Source organism: Gossypium hirsutum, chromosome D03, assembly GCF_007990345.1.
Source record: "Gossypium hirsutum isolate 1008001.06 chromosome D03, Gossypium_hirsutum_v2.1, whole genome shotgun sequence".
Classification (NCBI taxonomy): domain Eukaryota; kingdom Viridiplantae; phylum Streptophyta; class Magnoliopsida; order Malvales; family Malvaceae; genus Gossypium; species Gossypium hirsutum.
Window position 1 is genome coordinate 10,182,074 of NC_053439.1, and position 22,678 is coordinate 10,204,751.

The 22,678-nt window shown below is 34.0% G+C and overlaps 1 protein-coding gene and 1 non-coding gene across 4 annotated transcripts; both read left to right on the forward strand.

Moving 5' to 3' along the window:
• The first annotated feature begins 669 nt into the window (after positions 1-669).
• Positions 670-4,590, forward strand: LOC107950615 (transportin-1). Of its 3 annotated transcripts, none has more exons than XM_041089731.1 (8): positions 670-1,066; positions 1,233-1,313; positions 1,786-1,836; positions 1,948-2,033; positions 2,847-2,964; positions 3,070-3,112; positions 3,426-3,479; positions 4,188-4,590. In XM_041089731.1, exons 1-8 carry the CDS (start codon positions 899-901, stop codon positions 4,391-4,393), a joined length of 807 nt encoding a protein of 268 aa, XP_040945665.1. In that variant the 5' UTR covers positions 670-898; the 3' UTR covers positions 4,394-4,590. The 3 variants fall into 3 exon arrangements, with proteins under 3 accessions (XP_040945665.1, XP_040945666.1, XP_016740985.1); XM_016885496.2 differs by having other exon boundaries at positions 741-1,130; XM_041089732.1 differs by lacking the exon at positions 4,188-4,590 and having other exon boundaries at positions 723-1,066; positions 3,373-3,479.
• Positions 4,591-17,747: 13,157 nt separating this feature from the next.
• On the forward strand, positions 17,748-17,854 carry LOC121215810 (small nucleolar RNA R71). Its single transcript, XR_005911783.1, has one exon. It is a non-coding gene; the product is annotated as a small nucleolar RNA R71 (small nucleolar RNA).
• Positions 17,855-22,678: the final 4,824 nt, after the last annotated feature.

Below are 22,678 nucleotides of genomic sequence, written 5' to 3' on the forward strand. Positions count from 1 at the left end.
TTTGGTCAAAATATAAAAGACATAGAAATTAATATTATTTCGGAATGAATATAATTAATATATGAATTTGATTCATACAAAATATTAGTTGTATATATTTTATCAAATTTATTAATATAAACAGTTATATTAATTAATTTCGGTCAAAATATAAAAGACATGGAAATTAATATTCTTTTTGAAAGAATATAATTAATATATGAATTTGATTCATACAAAATATTAATTGTATATGTTTTACCGAATTTGTTAATATAAATAGTTATATCACTACACCAAAACAGGATTTTAGCGGCGTTTTTAGTGGCGTTTGGATAAAAAACGCCGCTAAAGATTGAGTATTAGCGGCGCTTTTTGGAAAACGCCGCTAAAAATAAGCATTAGCGGCGTTTTTCAAAAAGCGCCGCAAAAAACCTAAGCCCTACGACATCGTTTTTGGTATTCGAGGATTTTGTGGCGTTTTTTAAAAAGCGCCGCTAATGCTCAGGGTTTTAGCGGCGTTTTTTGTAAAACGCCGCTAATGCTCAGGTATTTAGCGGCGTTTTTTAAAATGCGCCACTAATGCTTAGGATTTTAGCGGCGTTTTTTAAAAAGTGCCACTAATAATCAGGTCTTTAGCGACGTTTTTAAAGCGCCATTTTTTAATCATATTTTTTTATCCCACAATTTGAAATGAAAATCCCTCTTTTTTTTATCCCCCTTCTTTTTCCCAAAATCGATCCCCCTCACCCTAGAAATCTTTCTTCTTTTTTTCCCCCATTTTATTTTTCCCAAACCATTTCTCCCCTCCCCCGATTCCCTTTATTTCGCCCCCCCAATTTCCCCAAATCGGCAGCCCTCACCCTAGAAATCTCTTCTTCTTCTTCCTGATTTTTTATTTCCTCAAGTCACTGTATCGATGAAGTGCCCCAAAGGAAAATTTATTTGGGTTTTTATTTTTCGAGAACTTTCTTTGGTTTCTCCATTAAAATTGTTCATCTTCTTTTCTTTTTTTTTTTACCCATTTCATTTGCATCGTCTCCGTTTGTCTGTCATCTTGCACCTATTTTCCATCTTAGCTAATACGGTAAGCTTCTCTGAGAAAGCTTTCATTGGGTTCTGTAAACCAATATATTATGTTGATGCCTTCTGTAAGTTAACTTGAAGTTTGAAAGTTTTTATTCTTCATTGTGAAGGATGCCATTCTGTTACTTTTAAGGTAATACTTGATATTATACATTAATTTCTTTCAGGCTTTATATGCATCTGTGGATAAATACCTTCATGGTTTGTTTGGCCTTGCTAATGAACCTCCAGCAGAAGTGCGGAAATTGGTGAATAGTTTCTCCTTTTCTCTTGTATTCTTATTGTATTTATAATCCAACTTTTGCGTGGAATGATCTACTGTAAATATTTCCTAATTTTCCTGTAATTTACTATTGAAGCCTATAAAAACTTGACATGAATTACTTGTCATTTCTGATTTTCTGATTTTCTGATTTCAGTATTTATATTGAATACAGCCTTAGAATCAGACATGCTTTGTCATCTAGTCTTTGGTGTTAATGGTTCTTGTCTTTTTCTTCTATAATGAAACTGCTGAAATGTTGGACCGTGCAAATATATATATCATGTAACTGAATACTATGAAAAGGTTGTTTTTGACTCTTTTCATGATTTCATCTGTATAACATTTCCATATTTTTAATAAAGCTAGTGATGAATTGTAGAAAGCTCTCTCATTTCTTCCAAGTTTGTGCATTGTCAGATCAATGTTTCCTTTTCTTTTTCTTGCCACATGATCAGGTTTGTGCAGCATTTGTTCAGCTAATTGAAGTCCGTCCATCTGTTCTGGAGGTAGGTATTGCAGTATATTGTAACATCTTTAGTTCCATGTCATTCTCTTTTTAAGCCTGTTTACAAATCTGCATTTTGTTTTTTCTGATGTCACTTTCCATTATTTAACAGCCACATATGAAGAATGTAATTGAATATATGTTGCAAGTAAATAAGGACACTGATGATGAGGTGGCACTTGAAGCATGTGAATTTTGGTAACTTTCTTTGTTCAAGCCATTTTTAGTTTTTATTTTATGTTTCTTTGTTCATGTCTCTGAAATTAGATCCTTCTTTTTCATTTTTATTTTCAGTTTTTTGCCTCTGCTTGTGTCACAATATATGGGTTGTTATCCGTACACCTTAATATGAATTTAAGCTAATATGGATAATAAAAATAAAAATAAAAAGAGAAAAAACAGAATTGAAAAGGACATGGTCGCTTGCTAGCTGGCTTGCTTTTCTAGTCCTTACTATATCTGTAGTGGCAGCTACAATTATGAACTCATCATGTGATACTTGGATAGGATGTGAAAGGTATCTTAATTTTTATGCCTTGGAGAAAACAACAAGGAGATTGATCATCTATTTTAAAATTACTGTTGATAATACAGCTATTTAAAATGCCCCCAAGAAGATTTCAACCTAACTCTTTTGATTTCACTTCTGTTATATGATTATTTACACTTATTTGTCAACCAGTATCATAATTATATAGTGTTTTTTAGTCATATATAATTATAGAATATGAATTACACCTCCAACCATTTTAATATGAGTAAATTAGGTTTTATACATTAGATTAAAGAGTAAATCGAGGCTTTCTATTAAAAATTTCATCTAATTCTATTGTTAAAAACTGATGTGGATGACAAAATAATCAAATAGTTGCACGTAATGTGTCATATATATCTCATTTTAACATATATAAAATAATTTTTAACAAATAAAATAAATAAAATTTTTAATAGAAAAAAGAACTTCTAATGCAGCTCTAATATATTAAGAAATTTGATTTTGGCTGAAAACAGGGATCAGTCATTCATGGAACAATTTGGATGTCGACTAAACAGACTCTCTTTTAAAGTTCCAAAGACAAAATGGCATTTTAGGGTTTCAACCTCTGACAATTCATATACATATATATATGTATGTGTTATCTTCGAATGACTTGTTCCATCGCCTTATACTAAATGCTTTGATTAGACACATCAGTGCAAATATAAACATTTTCTTTGCTTCTCTTAATTCCAGGGTGCAGGGAATAGTTTTGGAACAAGACAACATAGACCCTATGGTATGTCCAGTAGTAATTTGTAGTTGTCCCCATCCCATTTATTTATTATTTTTCACATGCTTTATGCATTTGAAATTTTTATATTTAAAAAAATGGAATGAGAGAGTGCAAAAGGATAAGAAGCCGATAAATATGAAATGGATATTAATGTGCAATGAAAATCATGTCATTTTCTTTGTCCACTCCACATGTTTGTTTAGTTTTTACTAAAAATATTAATATCTCGTTGCTTAAATTGTACAAACCAATGCTCTTTTTAGAATGGTCAGTACACCTTCAAGTAAAGATAGCTTATTGGAAGAATTCTTTCCAGATATATGCCTAGCAATATGGACTACAACTCCGTGGACTGCTCCAGCCAATGCTGGTATGTCTTCTTTGACGTTTCCCTGCATTTGCCTATATCACTGTCATACTTGTCCTTTTCAGCTTGTTAGACATGCATCTTACAGAAGTGTCGCATCCTTTCTTTAAGTTGGAATGGTGGTCTGTATGAAAATTATGGCACTTTTGGCTTCTTTTTAAAACTTGAGTAGGCATCTTATTTTTGGGCCTTTTGGTAGTCTTTTGTCACCATTGAAAAGGTTTAAAGAGAGATTTTGGTACAAATATCCTATTAGGAAAATACGCTTGTAACTTATCTGATGTTTACAATAACTGATGTTTACAATAGCTTGGGACTTTTTTTCACTTTTGATGTTGATGTGACTTCCTATCTGCGTTTGGTACTAAGTAGAGCATGCTGGCATAATCTGTTCTATATGGATTGCAGCATCTTATGGGAGAAAAGCTATGTTGTTGTTGTCGTAATTGTAACACGTGTTATTGCTATTATTTTTTTGTATGGTAGAATTTGATTAGTGAATCTTTACTGCTATTACTCTTATTGATTATGTCCACTCTAAGGAGTATCTAAATAATTTTATGAAAAATTTGATGCCAATTTTTTATCATTACAACAAGTGTTATGTTGAATTTGTTGTATTCTGCACGTAGTTAACTTTTCCTCTGTTGCATTTATTTTCTAAATATTGATTTCATTTCTTGAAAATACCTGTTTTAAACTTATGACCAGATGGACTTTGTAATGAATGTTATGAAGAGATGAGCAGCCATGTACCTACTAGGCGTTCCTATCTTCTTTTGCCCGCTACAATTGTACCACTGGAAACTGTTCTATCATTGAAGCTCAAGTTCATGCTGTTACTGGCTGGTGCAGTTCATGAAGGTTTCAGGAGGGCTCGATGGAGGATCAGATCCACCTGCATTCCAGCGTGCTGAGAAAGAGAGACTGGAAAAATTATCTATTCAGGAAAATGCTAAAGTATGTTCTGTAATCATACTTTCTAAAGGTTTAAGGACAGTGAAAGGTTGAAAATCCTAATTGTAATCACTTGATATATTTTACTTTGCGAGAGCCATGTGGGCACTCAAGTTATTCTCTCACAATATACTTCTCTCCCTTCCTAATGTGCTAACCGATCTCTTATTTGTGTTATTAATTTATTATTTTAAATTCTAAAACTAAATTCATTAATTTTTATATTTAGTTTTAAAGTTAAAATTTTCTTAGAAAATTTAATTTAAATAATATTTTTATTTATCCTTCAAAGTATATTTAAAGTTCAAATTTAAAAAATAAAACATAATATAATATTTATATAAAAATAAATATTTAAATAAAATTTTTTAAATGTTATGTTTTTAGCGGCGTTTTTGCGAGAAGCGACGCTAAAGGCTTGTTTTATAGCGGCGTTTGTGGCAAAAAGTGTCACTAAAGATCATGACCTTTAGCGGCGTCTGTGATAAAAAGCACCGCTAAAGCTTGTGATCTTTAGCGGCGTTTTTGTAAAAGCGCCGCTAAAGGTCGTGTTCTTTAGCGGCGTTTTTTGTAAAGGCGCTGCTAAAGTTCATGATCTTTAGCGGCGTTTGTGGCAAAAGCGCCGCTAAAGACCGTGATCTTTAGCGGCGTTTTTTCACATAAACGCCGCTAAAGTTAGCGACGCTATCAATAGTGGCGTTTTTTGCGACGCTAATGAAAGCGCCGCTAAAGGCCTTAAAAAACGCCGCTAAAAGCCTGTTTTGGTGTAGTGTATTAAATAATTTCGGTCAAAATATAAAAGACATGAAAATTAATATTATTTTGGAAAGAATATAATTAATATATGAATTTGGTCCATACAAAATATTAATTGCATATATTTTACCGAATTTATTAATATAAACAGTTATATTAATAAATTTCGGTCAAAATACAAAAGATATGAAAATTAATATTCTTTTAGAAAGAATATAATTCATTTTTCTAACTTTCCTTTTGTCTTCTCTATTAATAAGGAAATAATGCTATATTCTTTTGGAAAGAATATAATTCCTTTTTCTAACTTTCCATTTTCCTTCTCTATTAATAAAGGAATAATCTTGGTTTTCCTTTTTAATATGTGATATCAAAGAGGATAAAAGGATGATAACCCCTTAGTGTGTTAAGGTTACCAACTTCATAATTTAAAATATCTAGCAACCACTTTTAATCCTTTCTGAAATGTTCAAGAGAAACTGGTTGTTCATTTTTCACAGAGTGGACTACGTAAAGGCCGAGACGTTTTGTTGTGGCTTGAAATCGAAATCGAATCAGCAGCATCCTTTCAACGTTTTCAATAAAGAAGTATATTTTCAATCGGACTCATTCCTCGTACATGGATCCTTGGTTCTGAAATGCCAAAATAATTTTTTTGTTGTGCCACGGGGCGTTGTCGCGTGTGAATGTGTAATGTGAATGTCCAAGTGTACACGTCGAAACAAGTAATTAAGTGATGAGTGAGCATCATCTCCACATGTATCGGAATTGATTAAAATAATTGGTTATGCTATTACTTATGAAATTTACTAATTAAATTGTGCAAAAGAAACAGAAGACAAATTGATGAAGAGAATTAATGAATGGATTAATAAAATCAATTATGAATGAAAAAATGTTAGGGCAATTGAAATGTTGTGGCAATTCTCAAAGAATAAGTAGGGAGGATTTGTACTGTTGAATGATAAAGGTTGGAATTACTTAGGCTTTATTCTTATACCATAATATTGCCATGGCAAAATCTTGAACATTCTACTGCTCAAGGATTCACTACTGCAGCCTGCTTCTTTCGAAAGTCAAACTTGGAGCTACCATTCTGAGTTTTTTTGTATGTCTACAGAACTCAAGAATGATATCAAGATTATTCTTCCTTTCCCTGTACAAATCGCAAATTCTATGTCTAGAGTGCTACAAATATTCTTTCGAATACTTGCCTGTATCAACCGATAATAATCCAATTTATTTAATCTTTTCAGAATTAAATTAGATCTACCAACATATCATACAATCATATATGTATAGAGCTTACATGCATGCATTTAAAATAATCACAAATCGAATGAAACAGTAATCTACTCAAAATCATACTATGAGCATTAAAGATAATAAAATTTCAGCTAAATAATTCCAACCCAATAAAATTTAGCTCATAGATTGGACATTTAAATACAAAACAAAACTATTCAACATCTTCATTCAAGTTCACGAATCACAAAGTTCAAATTAGAAAATAAATGCAGAATTGTAGAAAGCTCTTGCTACTCCAGCTTTGTCTTTAATAATGAGATTGATGCAAAACACAGGACAGATTTCTCTTCCTCTTTCTTGATTTTGTGACTTTTCTGCTCTGTGAGCTGCTACCCTCTCCTCTCTTTTCTCTGAGATTTTCCACGAGAATCTGATACAGAGAGAAAAACTACTCTCTAATTCACTCTCTCTAAAAATCCTATCCTCTTTTCTTCTCTCTTTCCTCCTTTATAGGGTAGGTCCCTCCCTCTTAGCACACACCTTTTGCTTCCTCTTTTTCAGGGTGGTTTATCTAGTACAAGTATAGTTGGCTGAGAGTGACGTGGACTGAGTGTTATGTCAAATTCCTGGAATTATCATGGCTTTCTTGTTGGCAATCCAACTAGCATTTTACCATGGTAATATTTCAGTTCTTTTATTTTTCTACTCTTTTCTATCTTCTCCTCTTCATCCTGCACCTGCTGCCAACCACAATCAACTCCTTTCTTCCCCAATAATAAAAGTAACAAATAATAACATTTACAGCACAATCCAAGCTTTCTTATGCAATGTTATAAAAATTCCTAAAAATGAAAACATATTTACTTAATTACAAATAAGTAGTTCACTCTAGAGGCTAGAAATATAACTCTTTTCAAGAGTTATTACACCCTCAAACCCAAATTATTTCTTGTTTTCAAGCAACATATGTATGAGTAAGCATGAATGAATAAATTTTCCAAAACACACAGTTACCATATATATACTGCTAAACCATCTGCCATATATTCTATACCTCCATTCTCAGAAGTCTTCTACTAAGAAAAAAAAATCGTTCAAGCTTTAAAGGCTTGTTTAGCAAATGAAGTGCGGAAAATGTTTCCTAGAAATAAAAGTTCCTAAATAATTATACAATTCTAACTATAGCAGACCTCTCCTAATGTATTTACGTTATCTTTCCTCTAAATTTAGTTTCTTTATTCTCACTTATTTCGTCATTTCAAAACTTTAATTACAAATATTATTTATTTTTTTTCTAGGGAATTCATCTTGTCATATGGTTTCTTTACTTAACAATCTCAATTGAGCATACACTAGATTGCCAGGTAGTATATCATGCCACAATTTGAATGCAGTTCACTCATGGAGCTAAGGCTTTTAACTTGGAAGATGGATGGAGCAAACAACTACCTCATTAGCTACTCAGCCTAGAACTACAGTGGAATGTGTAACAGCCTGTTTTCAGTGAAATTAGAATAGTGGTTTTGAGACCACAAATCTAATGTTAAAATAATTGTTTTATTAATATTTTAATGTCTACAGCATGTTATTAGTGTCGTATAAAAATTTTGTTAAGAAATTTTATTATTTGCATGCTTAATTTGATAAAAAGGACTAAATTGCACAAGGTGTAAAATTTGAGTTCTATAAGTAAAAAGTATCAAATTGCTATGAATTTTGAATGTGGGTGGCCTTAAATGGTAATTAGACCATTAACATTAATAGTGGACAAAGATGGACATCTTTTAAGTGATTTTTGAAGGTTTAATTAAAGGTTATATGTGTAACTTTAAATAAAATCAAAATAAGTAATAACAAAACCATTTTTTAGTCCATCTTCTTCTTCTTGCCGGTTTTCCTAAGTAGAACCATCACCATTTTAGCTTTTGAGCATTTGGCAAGTTCATCCTTGTGTGTGTAAGTGATTTTTGTCCCGTTTTTAATAATTTCTATGTTTTTGAACTCGTTGTAGCTTAATCTAGCTATCCCACGGGCTAATTTTCAAAATTGTTGAATGTCTAGGGTTTTACCATTAATTCATTTTAGTTCTTTGTGATTTTTAATGCAAGAAAATGAATCCTTGTTGTTAGATAAATAACTTTTGTTAAGTGATTTTTGATAAATTTGTCAATTAGGGGTTAAATTGAAAAATATGAAATATTCATGTTGTAATTTATTAATTAATGAAATGTGTGAGCTGCTATAAGCTTGTATGATATTCAACTAGGCTTGGGTAGGGGTGAAATTGCATGAATTTCATTTTACGAGCCTAACGACTAAATTGTAAAGAAATAAAAAGTATAGGGGTAAATCATAATTTCGCTAAAATGTGAATTTGAGTTAAATTGAATAGAATCGTTATTGAATTGAGCTAAATTTATTCATTTAGATCAAGATAAACCATGTACGGCTATAGATCGAGGCAAAGAAAAAGCTTCAGATTAGATGACTTCATTTTTCTACGTTTATCGTCGAGGTAAGTTCGTACGTTTAAGTTTCATTTTTATTTTATGAATTGAATGCTATTATTGTATAGTATTAAATTGAGTGTTGACAGAAAAATCCAGCGACATAACGTCGATCATCGACAAATGAAAAAGGATAGCTTCGGCTATTGCATACAAAAACGGATGGCTTCGGCTATCGATCTATCAAAAGGGATAGCTTCGACTATCAAATTATGAAAAGGGATGGCGACGACACTCGAATAATGTAAAGGGATGGTAACGACCATCAAATTATGAAAAGGGATAACTTTGGTTATCGAATTATGAAAAGGGTGTGTCAACCATTGTTTTATTGCCTCGTGTGAACTTCGGTAAGAGCTTACTTTGTGTTATTTTTTTCTATGTTTTGTAGTTTTCAGAAGCTCGTTCGGGTTGGAAAGTCTTCAGAGATCTATCACACTATCTATCGACTCTTTCGATACTCATAGATGTTTAATTTTGGTTATAATGGCATGTATAGGTATTTTGGCTATTGAAATGGCCATTTGGTTTGGCTTGTATCATGGAATTTTGGTGGTGTAATAGATATAGTTTTCACATATAAATATTAACTTTAGAATCGTTGATGTTTGGCTTTTTATGTTTGAAAGATGGATGAAGCTATGATAGCATAAATATGCATATGGTAGGTGTTTTTATGAGGTAGGTGAATGTGGTGACTTGGTGCATTAGTTACAAGTGAATTATATGACTACTTAAAGCTAATTCTTGAATGTTATATTTAGTACCTTTTTGGTATGTTTTTGATTGGTAAAACAAATAGTACAATATGGTATAAACTTGGTTAAGCCTTTGTTGAACAATTTATCAATTTGTGTTTATATTGGTACATGTTTTAAATGTTGTTATTTGAGGTGCCATTGGCATATTGGTTGTATTATATTATACCATATGTAGATAGCTTAATTATACATGCTTTTGGTGCCTTTTTATGGCTTGTGCATATGCGCAAAATCTTTGTTGTAAGTACATGCCTAGTTGGGTGAGAAAAATGGCTTGTAAAATGGCCTATTTTTGTCCACACGGACAGACACACAGGCGTGTGTTTCAGCCGTGTGTCACACACGGCTAGGTGAAACGACTATGTGTTTCCTGTAGCTTTCAAAGGGTTTCAAGTTAGACTATTACACGGCCTAGCACACAGCCTAACACACGGGCATGTGAGGTTATTTCGAAAGGTACACAGTCTGGCACACGAGCATGTGGCTTGGCCATGTGACCCAAGTCAATGAGTTACACGGGCACAGACACCGGCTGGGACACGACCGCGTGTCCCTACTTCGAATGCTCACATGGCCTGGCCACACTGTCGTATGACCCCTGCAGTGTTGAAAATTTTCATTGTTTTCTGAAAAATTCTCTGAGTTTTTTATTTAGTCCCGACTTGTTTCTAACTCATATTTAAGGCCTTGAGGGCTCGTTTAAAGGACACTATGTATGTTTTGAATTGGTTTTAATGTGTTTATTGATATGATTTGAAAACTCTAATAATGCTCTAAAACCCTATTTCGGTGACGGATACGGGTTAAGAGTGTTACAGAGTGTCCCTAAATCATTATTATTAATACAATTATTTTTTTACTCACTCTTATCCGAACTTGTTTTTTTTGATGCATAATACGATGGAGCAAACAAAGCATTACTGACCTACTCAACAGTTTCAAACATTGGAGTGTAAAATTATTGCCATGGTATTACTTATTATTCATAACCAAATTATTGAATTTAGGTTCAAGAAATTCTAAATGCATTAAAAGAAACCTACACAAATTAATTGCAATGATACTTATTCTACTTTTAGGAATCAATTTTCAAACAACTATCTTAAGCTAAACATGCTTAATCAACTATCATAATTTTCTAAATTAATCGAAGAGTTATTATCCTCATTGAACATCACCAATACCAATATACTCAGCATAGTCTGGCAATTATTTGGAAATTGTATGTATGGAAAAATGAATGACAAAATGTATGAATATTAAAACGTAAACCTATTACATACTATATTTACAACACAACACACCCCCAAACCTAAAGGATGCATTGTCGTCAATGCATGAACAATTAAACCTGACAAAATACAATGACAACCAAATATATATGCGTGAAACATATGTTATATAATGAAAAAAATAAAAAATAAAAACAAAAGCTTGGAAGGAATTGGGTTACTCTAATTGGGTTGGATTGATTTTCTGGCAGTGCGTTTGTAGTGCGGTTGCCTCTCCACCTCACCAACATTAGCTTGAATTGATTTCCCAGCAGCTTACTTGTAGCGCTTCCTTTTTATCTAGTTGATTGGCACCTCATCTTCATCATCAGTATCTGACTTTATGATATCATTAATCAATTGATGAACCGCATGTTCTTGCTCTGTCATATGTGCAGTGGATTGCGATGTAGTGGTAGTGTCAGCAGGTGTAGTAGTTTGAGTCACATCAATATCATCTTTATCAGATTCAATATGTACAGATTTAGTTTTCTCCTCTTCTCCCTCTTTTTCTATTATCTTCTTCTCCATCTTCATTATCGTCGTCTGGTTCCAACAACAATTCATTAGGAAAAACAAGGAACGTAGGAATAGGTCGAGTAAATTTCTTATGAAGAGATTTCTTAATGGCCTTATCCCTTCATTGGACATATCCCTAAAATATAGCCATTTACTCTTGAGCTCGGCCAAGATCAGTGGCTAGCCTTAATTGGTGTTGCTACATCATCCGAAATTGTTGTTGCAACATCTCAAGATTATCAATGATTTTCTATTCAAAGTCACTATGAGACATTGATGGGGCAACATCAGAAGTCATAGGAGGAGAAGTTGTGGATGTAGAGCCCGGATGCTGTGGCATTTCCTCATCAAAGAATCTCAGGCAAAGTTGCCTTGTTATGACTCCTTTGTAAGGGATTGTGTCTTTATTCACTTGAATAAAAACCTTCACCCTCTGACAAAGTGTCGTAATAAGTGATGGAAAATTTAAGGTACTGACATTCTTTTACAAGCAATAGTGGACTTCTCTAAAGATAATGCTTCCAACATTGATCTTTCTGGTCGTCGTAATCGAGTGCAATAATAACAAGCGTTCTTTTGAAATAGTTGAGTTATGTGTAGAAGGGATGAGACGAGTTTTAAGGAAATGATACCAGACTTTACAATGAGGCTTCAATGATACACATTCAATGGTGTAGCAATCATTTCGAGAAACTGTCCACTTTGTCCCCTCTACATATAAATCTGTTAGAACTTGGTTGAGTCCTTCAGTTTTCACGGTCTTAAAAACTTGGGTGTGTTCATCAGGGACATTATATAACCCATATTGCGCATTGATTGTTTCTTCATTGAACATCACCGAGACACCGCACACATATATAAAAGCATTATCAGGAGAGGTGATATAAGCATAACATTCTTTCACTACCCTGGTGAGAACATCAACGGGGTGGAGACAGAAGATTTGCCACCCATGCTTCTCCATGATCGAAGAGATCGCTTCAAAGTAGCCCATAAATGGGGCATCTTGGAAAAAGAAACCTTTTTCCACGCAAAATGGCCTATTTGATATGTTCTGGGTATTTTCTTCCATGATTTTACTAAAGAATGTCCGCGGGTGCACAGAGGTAGAAGAAGATGGTGTTTCCCAAGCCATTTGAGAGAAAATAGTGACTGGAAAATGAAAAGGTGAGACCTTTACAGTTTTATGGATTAAAAACAGAGAAGAGTGAAAAAGATGAAACAGAAAAAAAAGTTAGAAAAGAAGTGAATCAACTAGGGTAAAACGTGAGAGAAAATATAGCAATGACGTGGCGAATAAGATTAACCTGAGATTGTGCCCTGACACAGAAAAAAGAAAAATAATAGACAAATTATTAAATGAAAAATTAAATAATATATTAAATGGGTTTATTTCTACAAAGCTGGGCCATAATGTGCCTAAAAACAAAAGAAAATAACAGTTAAGTAAATTGATTGAAGAAACGAAACAAAGAAATTAAAAGCAAAGTAAATGAACAAAACAATGCAGGAAAGAAATATTAAGCAATTCAAAAAGTGATGGATTTTTTATCAAGAATTATAGGAGCTCCAAAGTAAAGCTTTAATCGTTGGCCATTGACTTTGAAAGTAGAACAAGTCTTGCTGTCTTTGACTGCTACAGCTCCATGAGATGAGACATGCACTATCTCAAATGGGCTAGACCAACAATATTTTAACTTTTCAGGAAACAATTTAAGCCTAGAATTAAATAACAAGACTTGTTGTTCAGGTGCAAATTTCTGTGGCAAAATCTTGTTGTCATGCCATCGTTTAGTTATTTTTTTCTACAGCTTGGCATTCTCATAAGCTTGTGCTCTAAATTCTTCCATCTCATTGAACTCCAATAGGCGATTAGTGCTAGCAGCACTCCAATCTTATGTTCAAGTTCAACAGGAAAATGACAGGGTTTCCCATAAACAAGCCGAAAAGGCGACATCCCCAATGGTGTCTTGAATGCAGTGCGATATGCCTACAAAGCTTTGTCCAATCTGGATGACCAATCTTTGTTGGTGGGATTGACTACCTTCTCCAAAATTTATTTAATCTCTCTATTAGAGACTTCCGCCTATCCATTTGTCTAGGGATGGTATGCCGTGGCAATTTTATGCTTAATGCCATACATGTTCAGAGCATTAGCAACTAATTTACAATCAAAGTGTGAACCTTCATCACTAATTAGAGCACGAGGGGTACCAAACCTAGTAAAAATATTTTTGCGTAGAAATTTCAATGCCGATTTCGCATCATTCGTTGGTAAAGCAACAACCTCAACCCACTTAGAGACATAATCAATAGCTAAAAGTATGTATACATTGCCCCAAGAAAGTGGGAATGGACCTATAAAATCAATTCCCCATACGTCAAATAGTTTCAGTTCTAAAATAGTTTGCAAGGGCATTTCATACCTTCTCAATAAATTTCCAGTTCTTTGATAGCGATCGCAAACTTGGCAAAATTTATGAGCATCTTTAAACAATGTTGGCCAATAAAAACCAGATTGGAGAACTTCCCCGAAGTGTCCTCCAGATGGTGCTAAATGACAATGATAAAAAATACTTTGAATCTCATCATCTGGAACACACCTTCGAATTATCTAGTATGCACAATGTTTGAATAAAAACAGCTCATCCCAATAATACTGCTTGGCATCATGGATAAATTTCCTTCTTTTTTTATTTGTGAGCTCAAGTGGCAGTAACCCACTAACCAAAAAATTGACGATATCAACATACCACGATAATGTCATGGCAACTAACAGTTGCTCATCTGTGAAATCATCCTAAATGTACTAAATATTATTGCCTTCATTTCCTGCTTCAATTTGAGACAAGTGATCAACCACTTGATTTTCTATGCCTTTCCTATCTCTAATTTCCAGATCAAATTCTTGTAGTAGTAGTATCCATCGAATTAATCTAGGCTTGGCATCTTCCTTTGTCACCAAGTACTTAACAGCAGAGTGGTCAGTATAAACCAAAACTTTGGTGCCCACTAAGTAAGCTCTGAATTTGTCGAAGGCAAATACCACAGCTAATAGTTCCTTCTTAGTGGTGGTATAATTTAGCTATGAATTTTTCAATGTACGGCTTGCGTAGTAGATAGCATGAAATACCTTGTCCTTTCTTTGCCCAAGTACTGCTCCTACGTCAAAATCACTATCATCACACATCAGTTCGAAAGGTAAAGTCCAATCTAGTGTTATGACTATTGGTGTTGTGACTAGCTGCTTTTTAAATTCCTCAAGTGCTTGTAAGCACGGCTTATCAAAATTGAAAGATCTGTTGCGTTCTAACAATGTACATAGAGGTTTCGATATTTTTGAAAAATCATTGATAAATCATCAATAGAATCCTACAAGGCTAAGAAAACTGCGAATACCTTTAACTGTGGAGGGTGGTGGCAATTTCTCAATAACCTCAATCTTTGCTTTGTCGACGATAATCCCTTGCTACAAAATTTTATGTCCCAAAACAATGCCTTCACGAACCATGAAGTGGCATTTGTCCCAATTAAGAATAAGGTTGGTTTTTTCACATCGAAAAAGAACTAACTCCAAATTTTTTAAACAATCTTCAAAGATATCGCCAAACACCGAGAAGTCAATCATAAAAACTACTAAAAATTTCTCCACCATGTCCAAATATATTGCCATCATGCAATGCTGAAATGTTGCAATGGCTTTGCATAATCCAAACGGAATTCATTGAGACACAAAAGTTCCATAAGGACATGTGAATGTGGTCTTCTCTTGCTCAGTAGGAGCTATGGCAATCTAGTTGTACCCCGAATAACCATCTAGAAAATAATAGAAGGCTTTCCCCGCTAGTCTATCTAACATCTGGTCGATAAATGGTAGAGGAAAATGGTTCTTGTTGCTTTGTTGAGTTTCTGATAGTCTATACAAACCCTCTATCCCTGACAGTATGAATAGGAATGAGTTCATTATTATCATTGCTTATCACGGTGACACCCCCTTTCTTAGGTACACATTGGACAAGGCTCACCCAAGAACAATCAAAAATTGGGTATATAATTCTAGCATCCAACCATTTGATAATCTCCTTTTTCACAACTTCCTTCATAATGGGATTCAGTCTTCTCTGCTGCTCGATAGATTTGCCATGGTAATCCTCCAGTAATATCTTGTGCACCTAGATTGTCAGATTGATTCCCTTAATATCCGTAATCGTCCACCCCAATGCCTTCTTAGATTTCTTTAAAAATTTCAACAATTGAGCCTCTTGATCTAATGTCAATACCGTAGAAATAACTTCAGGAAATATGTTGTTATCTCCTAAGTAAGCATACTTTACATGTACTGGAAAAGGCTTCAATTCCAACGTAGGAGGATCTTCTATGAATGGCCGATGAAATTTAAAAGAACACTACGATAAATTTAATGATTCAAAACTTCTCCTTGATCAATTCTCAATTTGCATAGCTTCTATCAGTTAATCAAGCTCTTCAATCATTTCTGCTTCAATTAACTCAAATGTGTCTGCATCATCATTAAAATTATTGTGATAAAATTCTGTAAATTCTTCCTAAACTATTATGTCAACAATCTCAACAGCATGACATTCTTCATCTATAACTGCACGTTTCATAGCATCAAAAACATTAAAGGTTATCTGTTGATCATTAACTCTCATAGTTAATTCGCCTTTTTTGTAAATTAACTAATGTTCTACCAATTGCTAGAAAATGTCTCCCCATTATGATTGGAACCTCCTTATCAGCCTCACATTCTAGAATAATAAAATCTGCTGGAAAAATAAATTTGTCAACTCTTACCAACACATCTTCTATTTTACCTTCTGGATGTGCATATGAATGATCAACTAATTGCAATGTGACAGTTGTAGGTCTCGCATTCCCTATTCCCAACTTCCTAAAAACAAACATAGGCATTAGATTTATACTTGCATCTAAATCACATAATGCTTTGCCTACATAATGGTTTCTAATAGAAAAAGGTATAGTAAAACCCCCTGGATCCTTCAGTTTTGGTGGCAATTTGTTTCTCAGCATTACTGTGCACCCTTCAGTGAGAGCAACGATTTTGAACTCCCCTAACCTTCTCTTAATTGATAAGATATCTTTCATGAATTTCACATAGGTAAGCATTTGTTCCAATGCTTCCACCAATGGTATGTTGATATGTAATTGCTTCAAGACATCCAAGAATTTCTTGGATTGAAAATTTTGCTTAGATTTTTGGAAATGTTAAGGAAAAGGTGGTGGTGGCATTCCTTCCAATTGTTGAGTTTGTTTTTCCATGGCATTTTTATTGGAAATACAAGATGAATCTGCTTCAACATTTTTCTAGTTACTCATTTCTTTTGTAGCCTACTCCACTACTGGTTCTGAATTCTTCATATTTGTGAAATCTGAACTATTTTCTTCAATAGTGGTATCATTAACAACTATTGGTAGTTGTGTACCACTTCTGATGGTAATGGCTTTGCATTGTTCCTTCCCTTGAGATCATGAATTTTCAGTATCACTCGGCAGTGCTCCTTTTTGTATTAAGATTAAAGCTTTGGAAATTTCTCGCACTTGATTCTCTAAAGCTCTTAAAGGTGCGGCTTGACTTTGAATGACAACATCCTTCTTGCCCATGTATTCCTTTAATAAATTTTCCATATATGAAGAACTCTAAGCTGAATTTTGTTGAGCATTTTGATGTGGCATGGGTTGATTGTATCCAAGAGGTGCCCTTACAACATTCTGTCGAATAGCATTGCTAGAATTTCCTACCCCTTGATTACTCCAACTAAAATTGGGATGTTGCTTCCACCCCGAATTATATGTATTGGAATATGGGTTGTTATCATTGCGATTAAAATTCCCCATATAATAAACTGAGGCTGGATTCGATGGGCATTCATCAAAACCAGATCTTCTCCGCAATAAACACATGCTAACTCAGCTGCTTTCATTTCCTACACTGCAACTGGTCTTTTCAGTGTTTTAATCATATTCATTAAAAATGATATCTGAGCTATTAGGGAAGCAATTGCATCAAGTTCCATTACTCCAACAACTCTTCTGCTAGTCCCTACTCTTGCAGTGGGGTATTGATAATCGTTATTTGCTATCGTCTCTAGAATTTCATATGTCTCATTATATGATTTATCTTGCAAAGTCTCATTAAACGATGCGTCAACCACCATCCTTGTATGCGCATTCAATCCATTATAAAACATTTCCATTTCTGTCCAATGTTGAAAACCATGCATTAGGAATTTTCTAATTAGCTCATTGAATAGCTCTCACGCTTCATATAATGTTTCATCCTCATATTACCGAAAGGACGTAATATCATTCCTCAATTTGACATTCATGTTTGGAGGATTATATCTTAGCAGAAACCTCTGACAAATTTCATTCCAAGATGCCATCGTACCTGACAGCAATAAATTTAACCATGCTCTGGCACGATCCTATAATGAATAAGGGAATAACTTCAGCCTCAGAGCATCTTCAGGAACACCTTACTGCTTGAATGAATCATAGAATTTCAAAAATAGTCTTAAGTGCAACCGTGGATCCTTAGTAGGCAATCCACTAAACTACCTTACAGTTTGTAACATTTGAAACATCACCGGCTTTAACTCAAAAAGTTGAGCTTGAATATGCGTCCTGACAATCCTTGGATTTAGATCATCCAAGATCGGTACTACATGTTCTTTGATGGGTCAGTCTCTGTCATCTAATATTCGAGGAATATCAGCATCCCTTCTATCCTGATGTAATGGCTCTCCTCTAACCTGATCATTTCTAATTCTTTCCATTTCTTGCAATTCTTTTCTCCTTCTTCTTAAGCTTCTTTAAATTTCTGGATCAAAAGAATACTCTTCAATTGTAGAATATCTCTACTCATACACCAATAAAAATCCTGAAAAACAAAAAAAAATTAAAACAACTAACTAAACTAACTAATAAACTTAAAGAGCTAATAACACGCCAAATTTTTCACCAACTTTATCGATCCCGAAAATGACGGTAAAAACTTGTCGCCTGTGAATGTATAATGCGAATGTGCAAGTGTCATGTCGAAGCAAGTAATAAAATGATGAGTGAGTATTGTCTCCACAGTGATCGAAATTAATTAAAATAATTGGTTTTGCTATTACTTATGAAATTTACTAATTACACTGTGCAAAAAAAACATATGACAAATTGATGAAGAGAATTAATAAATGGATTAATAAAATCAATTATGAATGAAAAAATGCTAGGGCAATTGAAATATTGTGGCAATTCTCAAAGAATCAGTAAGGAAGATTTGTATTGTTGAATGATAAAGGTTGGAATTACTTAGGCTTTATTCTTATACCATAATAATGCCATGGCAAAACCTTGATCATTCTACTGCCCAGGGATTCACTACTGTAATCTGCTTGTTTCGAAAGCCAGACTTTCAGTTACCATACTGAGTTTTTTTGTATGCCTACAGAACTCAAAAATGATATCAACATTGTTTTTCCTTTCCCTGTATAGATCGCACCTTCTATGTCTTGAGTGCTACACATATTCTTTCGAATACTTGCCTGTATCAACCAATAATAATCCAATCTATTTAATCTTTTCAGAATTAAATCATATCTACTAACATACCATACAATCATCTATTTCTAGAGCATGCCTATATGCATTTAAACTAATCATAAATCAAACGAAATAGTAATCTACTCAAAATCATACCATGGGCCTTAAAGAAAATAAAATTCACCCAAATAATTCCAACCTAATGAGATTTAACTCATGGATTGGACATTCAAATCTAAAATAAAACCATTGAATGTAACAGCCCATTTTTATTGAAATCGGAATAGTGGTTTTGGGACCAAAAATACAAATTTGAAAAATTAATTTTGTAATTATTTTATTGCCTTTAGCATGATAGTAGTACCGTATAAAAATTTCGTTAAGAAATTTTACCGTTTACATGCTCAATTTGATAAAAAGGTGTAAATCACGTAAAGTGCAAAAGTTGAGTTCTAGTAGCTAAAGGTATTAAATAACTATATAACCTTAAACTATGAGTCCTTAAATGATAATTAGACCATAAATAGTTATACTGGATGTACATGGCTTGGCATTTGTGTGAGCATACATGTATAGGATTTGACGGGCTACAGTTATATGAGTTAGGACACTATGTGTGAGCTATCTCGGGTATCCAACGATATTCTAATGGTTCAACGGGTATTATTCTGATATGAAATGGTAAGGGTTCATTACGGACTATTATAAGGGTACATATGAATTATATGGAAATGTTGTTACATAGTATATGGAAAATTGAATTGGGTGATACATGTATATGAAACTTAATCAATTGTTCCACTCATCCATGATTATTGGTTTGTACATGTATTTACATGGCTAACATGGTTAGTTTATATGTGCTTAGGCATTTGGCCAAATTATGTTAGGACATGCTATGTTTATCTTACCTATTTTGTGATTAAATGGTAAGTTATGTTTTAAGTTATACGAACTTACTAAGCTTAAAAGCTTACTCTGTGTTATTCTTCTATGTTTTATATTGAATCGGAAGCTCATTCGGGTTGGAAGCTTGTCAGAGCTATATCACACTATCCATCGGCTCTTTTGGTACTTTCAGTTGTTTAATTTTGGTTTGGCTTGTGCTCTGGCATTTTGGTGATGAAATGAACTTAGTTTTGCATGTAAATGATAGCCTTAATATGGATGATGTCTGGCTTGATATGCTTGAATTATGGAAGACAATGTTATGGTTTAAATATGCATATTATATATATGGCATCTTTTTAGAAATGTTGAGAATTGGTACTTTGTTTTGAATGGCTTATATGGTTATTGATGTTATTTGTTGAATGGTATATTTGGCACCATTTGGTAAGTTTTTGGTTAGTAAATTCAATGGTATGTATTGATACAAATATGCCTAAAAATTAGTTAAGTATTTTGGTCAAATAGAGTACATGATTATACATATTTACATGTTGTCATTTGAAGTGCCTAAGGTCATATTGGTTGTATGTGATTATACCATATGTATGAAGCTAGAATATGCATGATTTTGGCGCCTTGTTATGGCTTGTAATTGTGTGCAAATATGCTTGTAGGTACATACTAACTTGGGTGAGAAAAATGACTTGAAAATAATCTATTTTTCGTCCACACGGGCAAAGACAAGGGCATGTGTCTCAGCCCTGTGTGATTCGGCCAGGCGACACGGTCATGTGTCTTCTATAGCTTTCAAAGGGTTGCAAGTTAGGCTATTACATGGCCTAGCACACGGGCATGTAGGGTTACTTCGAACGGTACATAGCCTGGCACACGGGCATATGGCTTGGCCGTGTGACCTAAGTTAGTGAGTTACACGGGCACGAACATCGGCTTGGACACGACCGTGGGTCCCTACTTCGAACGCCCACACAACCTGAGACACGGGCGTGTCTCTTGGCTGTGTGACCCTTGCAGTGCTAAAAATTTTCATTAATTTTTGAAAAATTCACTGAGTTTCCCTTTTAGTCCCTTCTTGTTGCGAATGTGTTTTTAGGGCCACGAGGGCCCATTTAAAGGACAATATGTTTGTTTTGGATTGGTTTTACTATGATTATTGATATGATTTGAAATGTTTGAAATTTATGTTCGTTTGATTTGAAAACTCTGGTAATACTCCATAACCCTGTTTCAACGATGGATACGGGTTAGGGGTGTTATATTTATTATTATCAGAGCTACAGTTTAGTCGATTCTCAGACTGAACATATCGTATATGAGTCTAGTTATACATGCCACTATATAACATGTGATAGTGTGATATCTCCTAACTGTTTTAAAACATGTTTTCTTATAGTAATGACATCCAACCGAGCTAACTCTGATGAAGTAGAAAGTAACGCTCCAGCCTCCATTCACAAAGTAGCATCGAGCGGTACAAGGCCTGTATCTGAGGGCCGAGAATGAGAGACTAAGGAAGCCTTCTTTCAGATGATGAATGAATGATTTACCAAGTTCGTACGGACGAACCCGGCTGCTCAACAACCTCCACCCCCTCATGTTTCCCAACTGGTCCCTTTTATTCCTCAAGGTATAGAACCTTTACATGCTAGTAAGCCACCAATTGATAAGATTCATAAGTACGAGGCTGAGGAATTCAGAGCTACTGTTGAAGATGATCCCGAGAAAGCAGAATTCTTGTTAGAGAATACAATCAAGGTTTTCGATGAATTGTCTTGTTCACCGGCCGAGTGTGTCAAGTGCGCGATATCCTTATTGAAAGATTCGGCTTACCAATAGTGGAACACGTTGATTTCTGTAGTGCCAAGAGAGCGGATCATCTGGAAATTCTTCCAAACCAAGTTCCAAAAGAAATACATTAGCCAGAGATTTCTGGATCAGAAATGTAAATAATTTCTTGAACTCAAACAGGGTCGTATGTATTTGTTAGAGTACAAGTGGGAGTTTGTCAAACTGAGTAAATATGTTTGGGAATGCATCCCAACCAAGACCGCCATGTGTAAGAGATTCGAGGAATGGTTAAATGAAGACATAATGTAATGGCCCAAATTTAATATTATCAGAACAGTGGTTTCGAGACCACAAATTCGATGAGAAAATTTATTTTTCTTATATTTTTATGGTCTACGATTTCACAAAATGATTTCATGAAAATTTTGTTCGAAAATTTCAACGTTTGGGCACTCAATTTAGTCAAAAGGACTAAATTGTAAAAAGTGTAAAAGTTGATTTCTACATGTTAGAGGTGTCCAATTGTTATGAAACTTTAAATTGAAGGTCCTTATATGGTAATTAGACCATTGGTAACTTGGTAGACAAAAATGGACATGAAATAAGTGAAATAGAAAATTTTTAAGTTAGGGGCAATTTGGTAATCTAGTAATAAAAAGAATTAAAAGGGAAAAAGATGGCAAAAATCATCATCTTCTTCATTAGGACGAAATCAGTAAGGGGGGAGCCATAGTTAGGGTTTTCAAGCTTCCAAGCTCCATAGTAAGTGATTCCAAGCCCCGTTTTTAATGTTCTTTACGTTTTTAGAGTCCCGGTAGCTTAATTTAGCTTATTCTAGCAATAATTTAACCTAGGGTTTATATTTGGAAAAATACCCATAGGTGAAATGTGTTTATTTTGATGTTTTATGG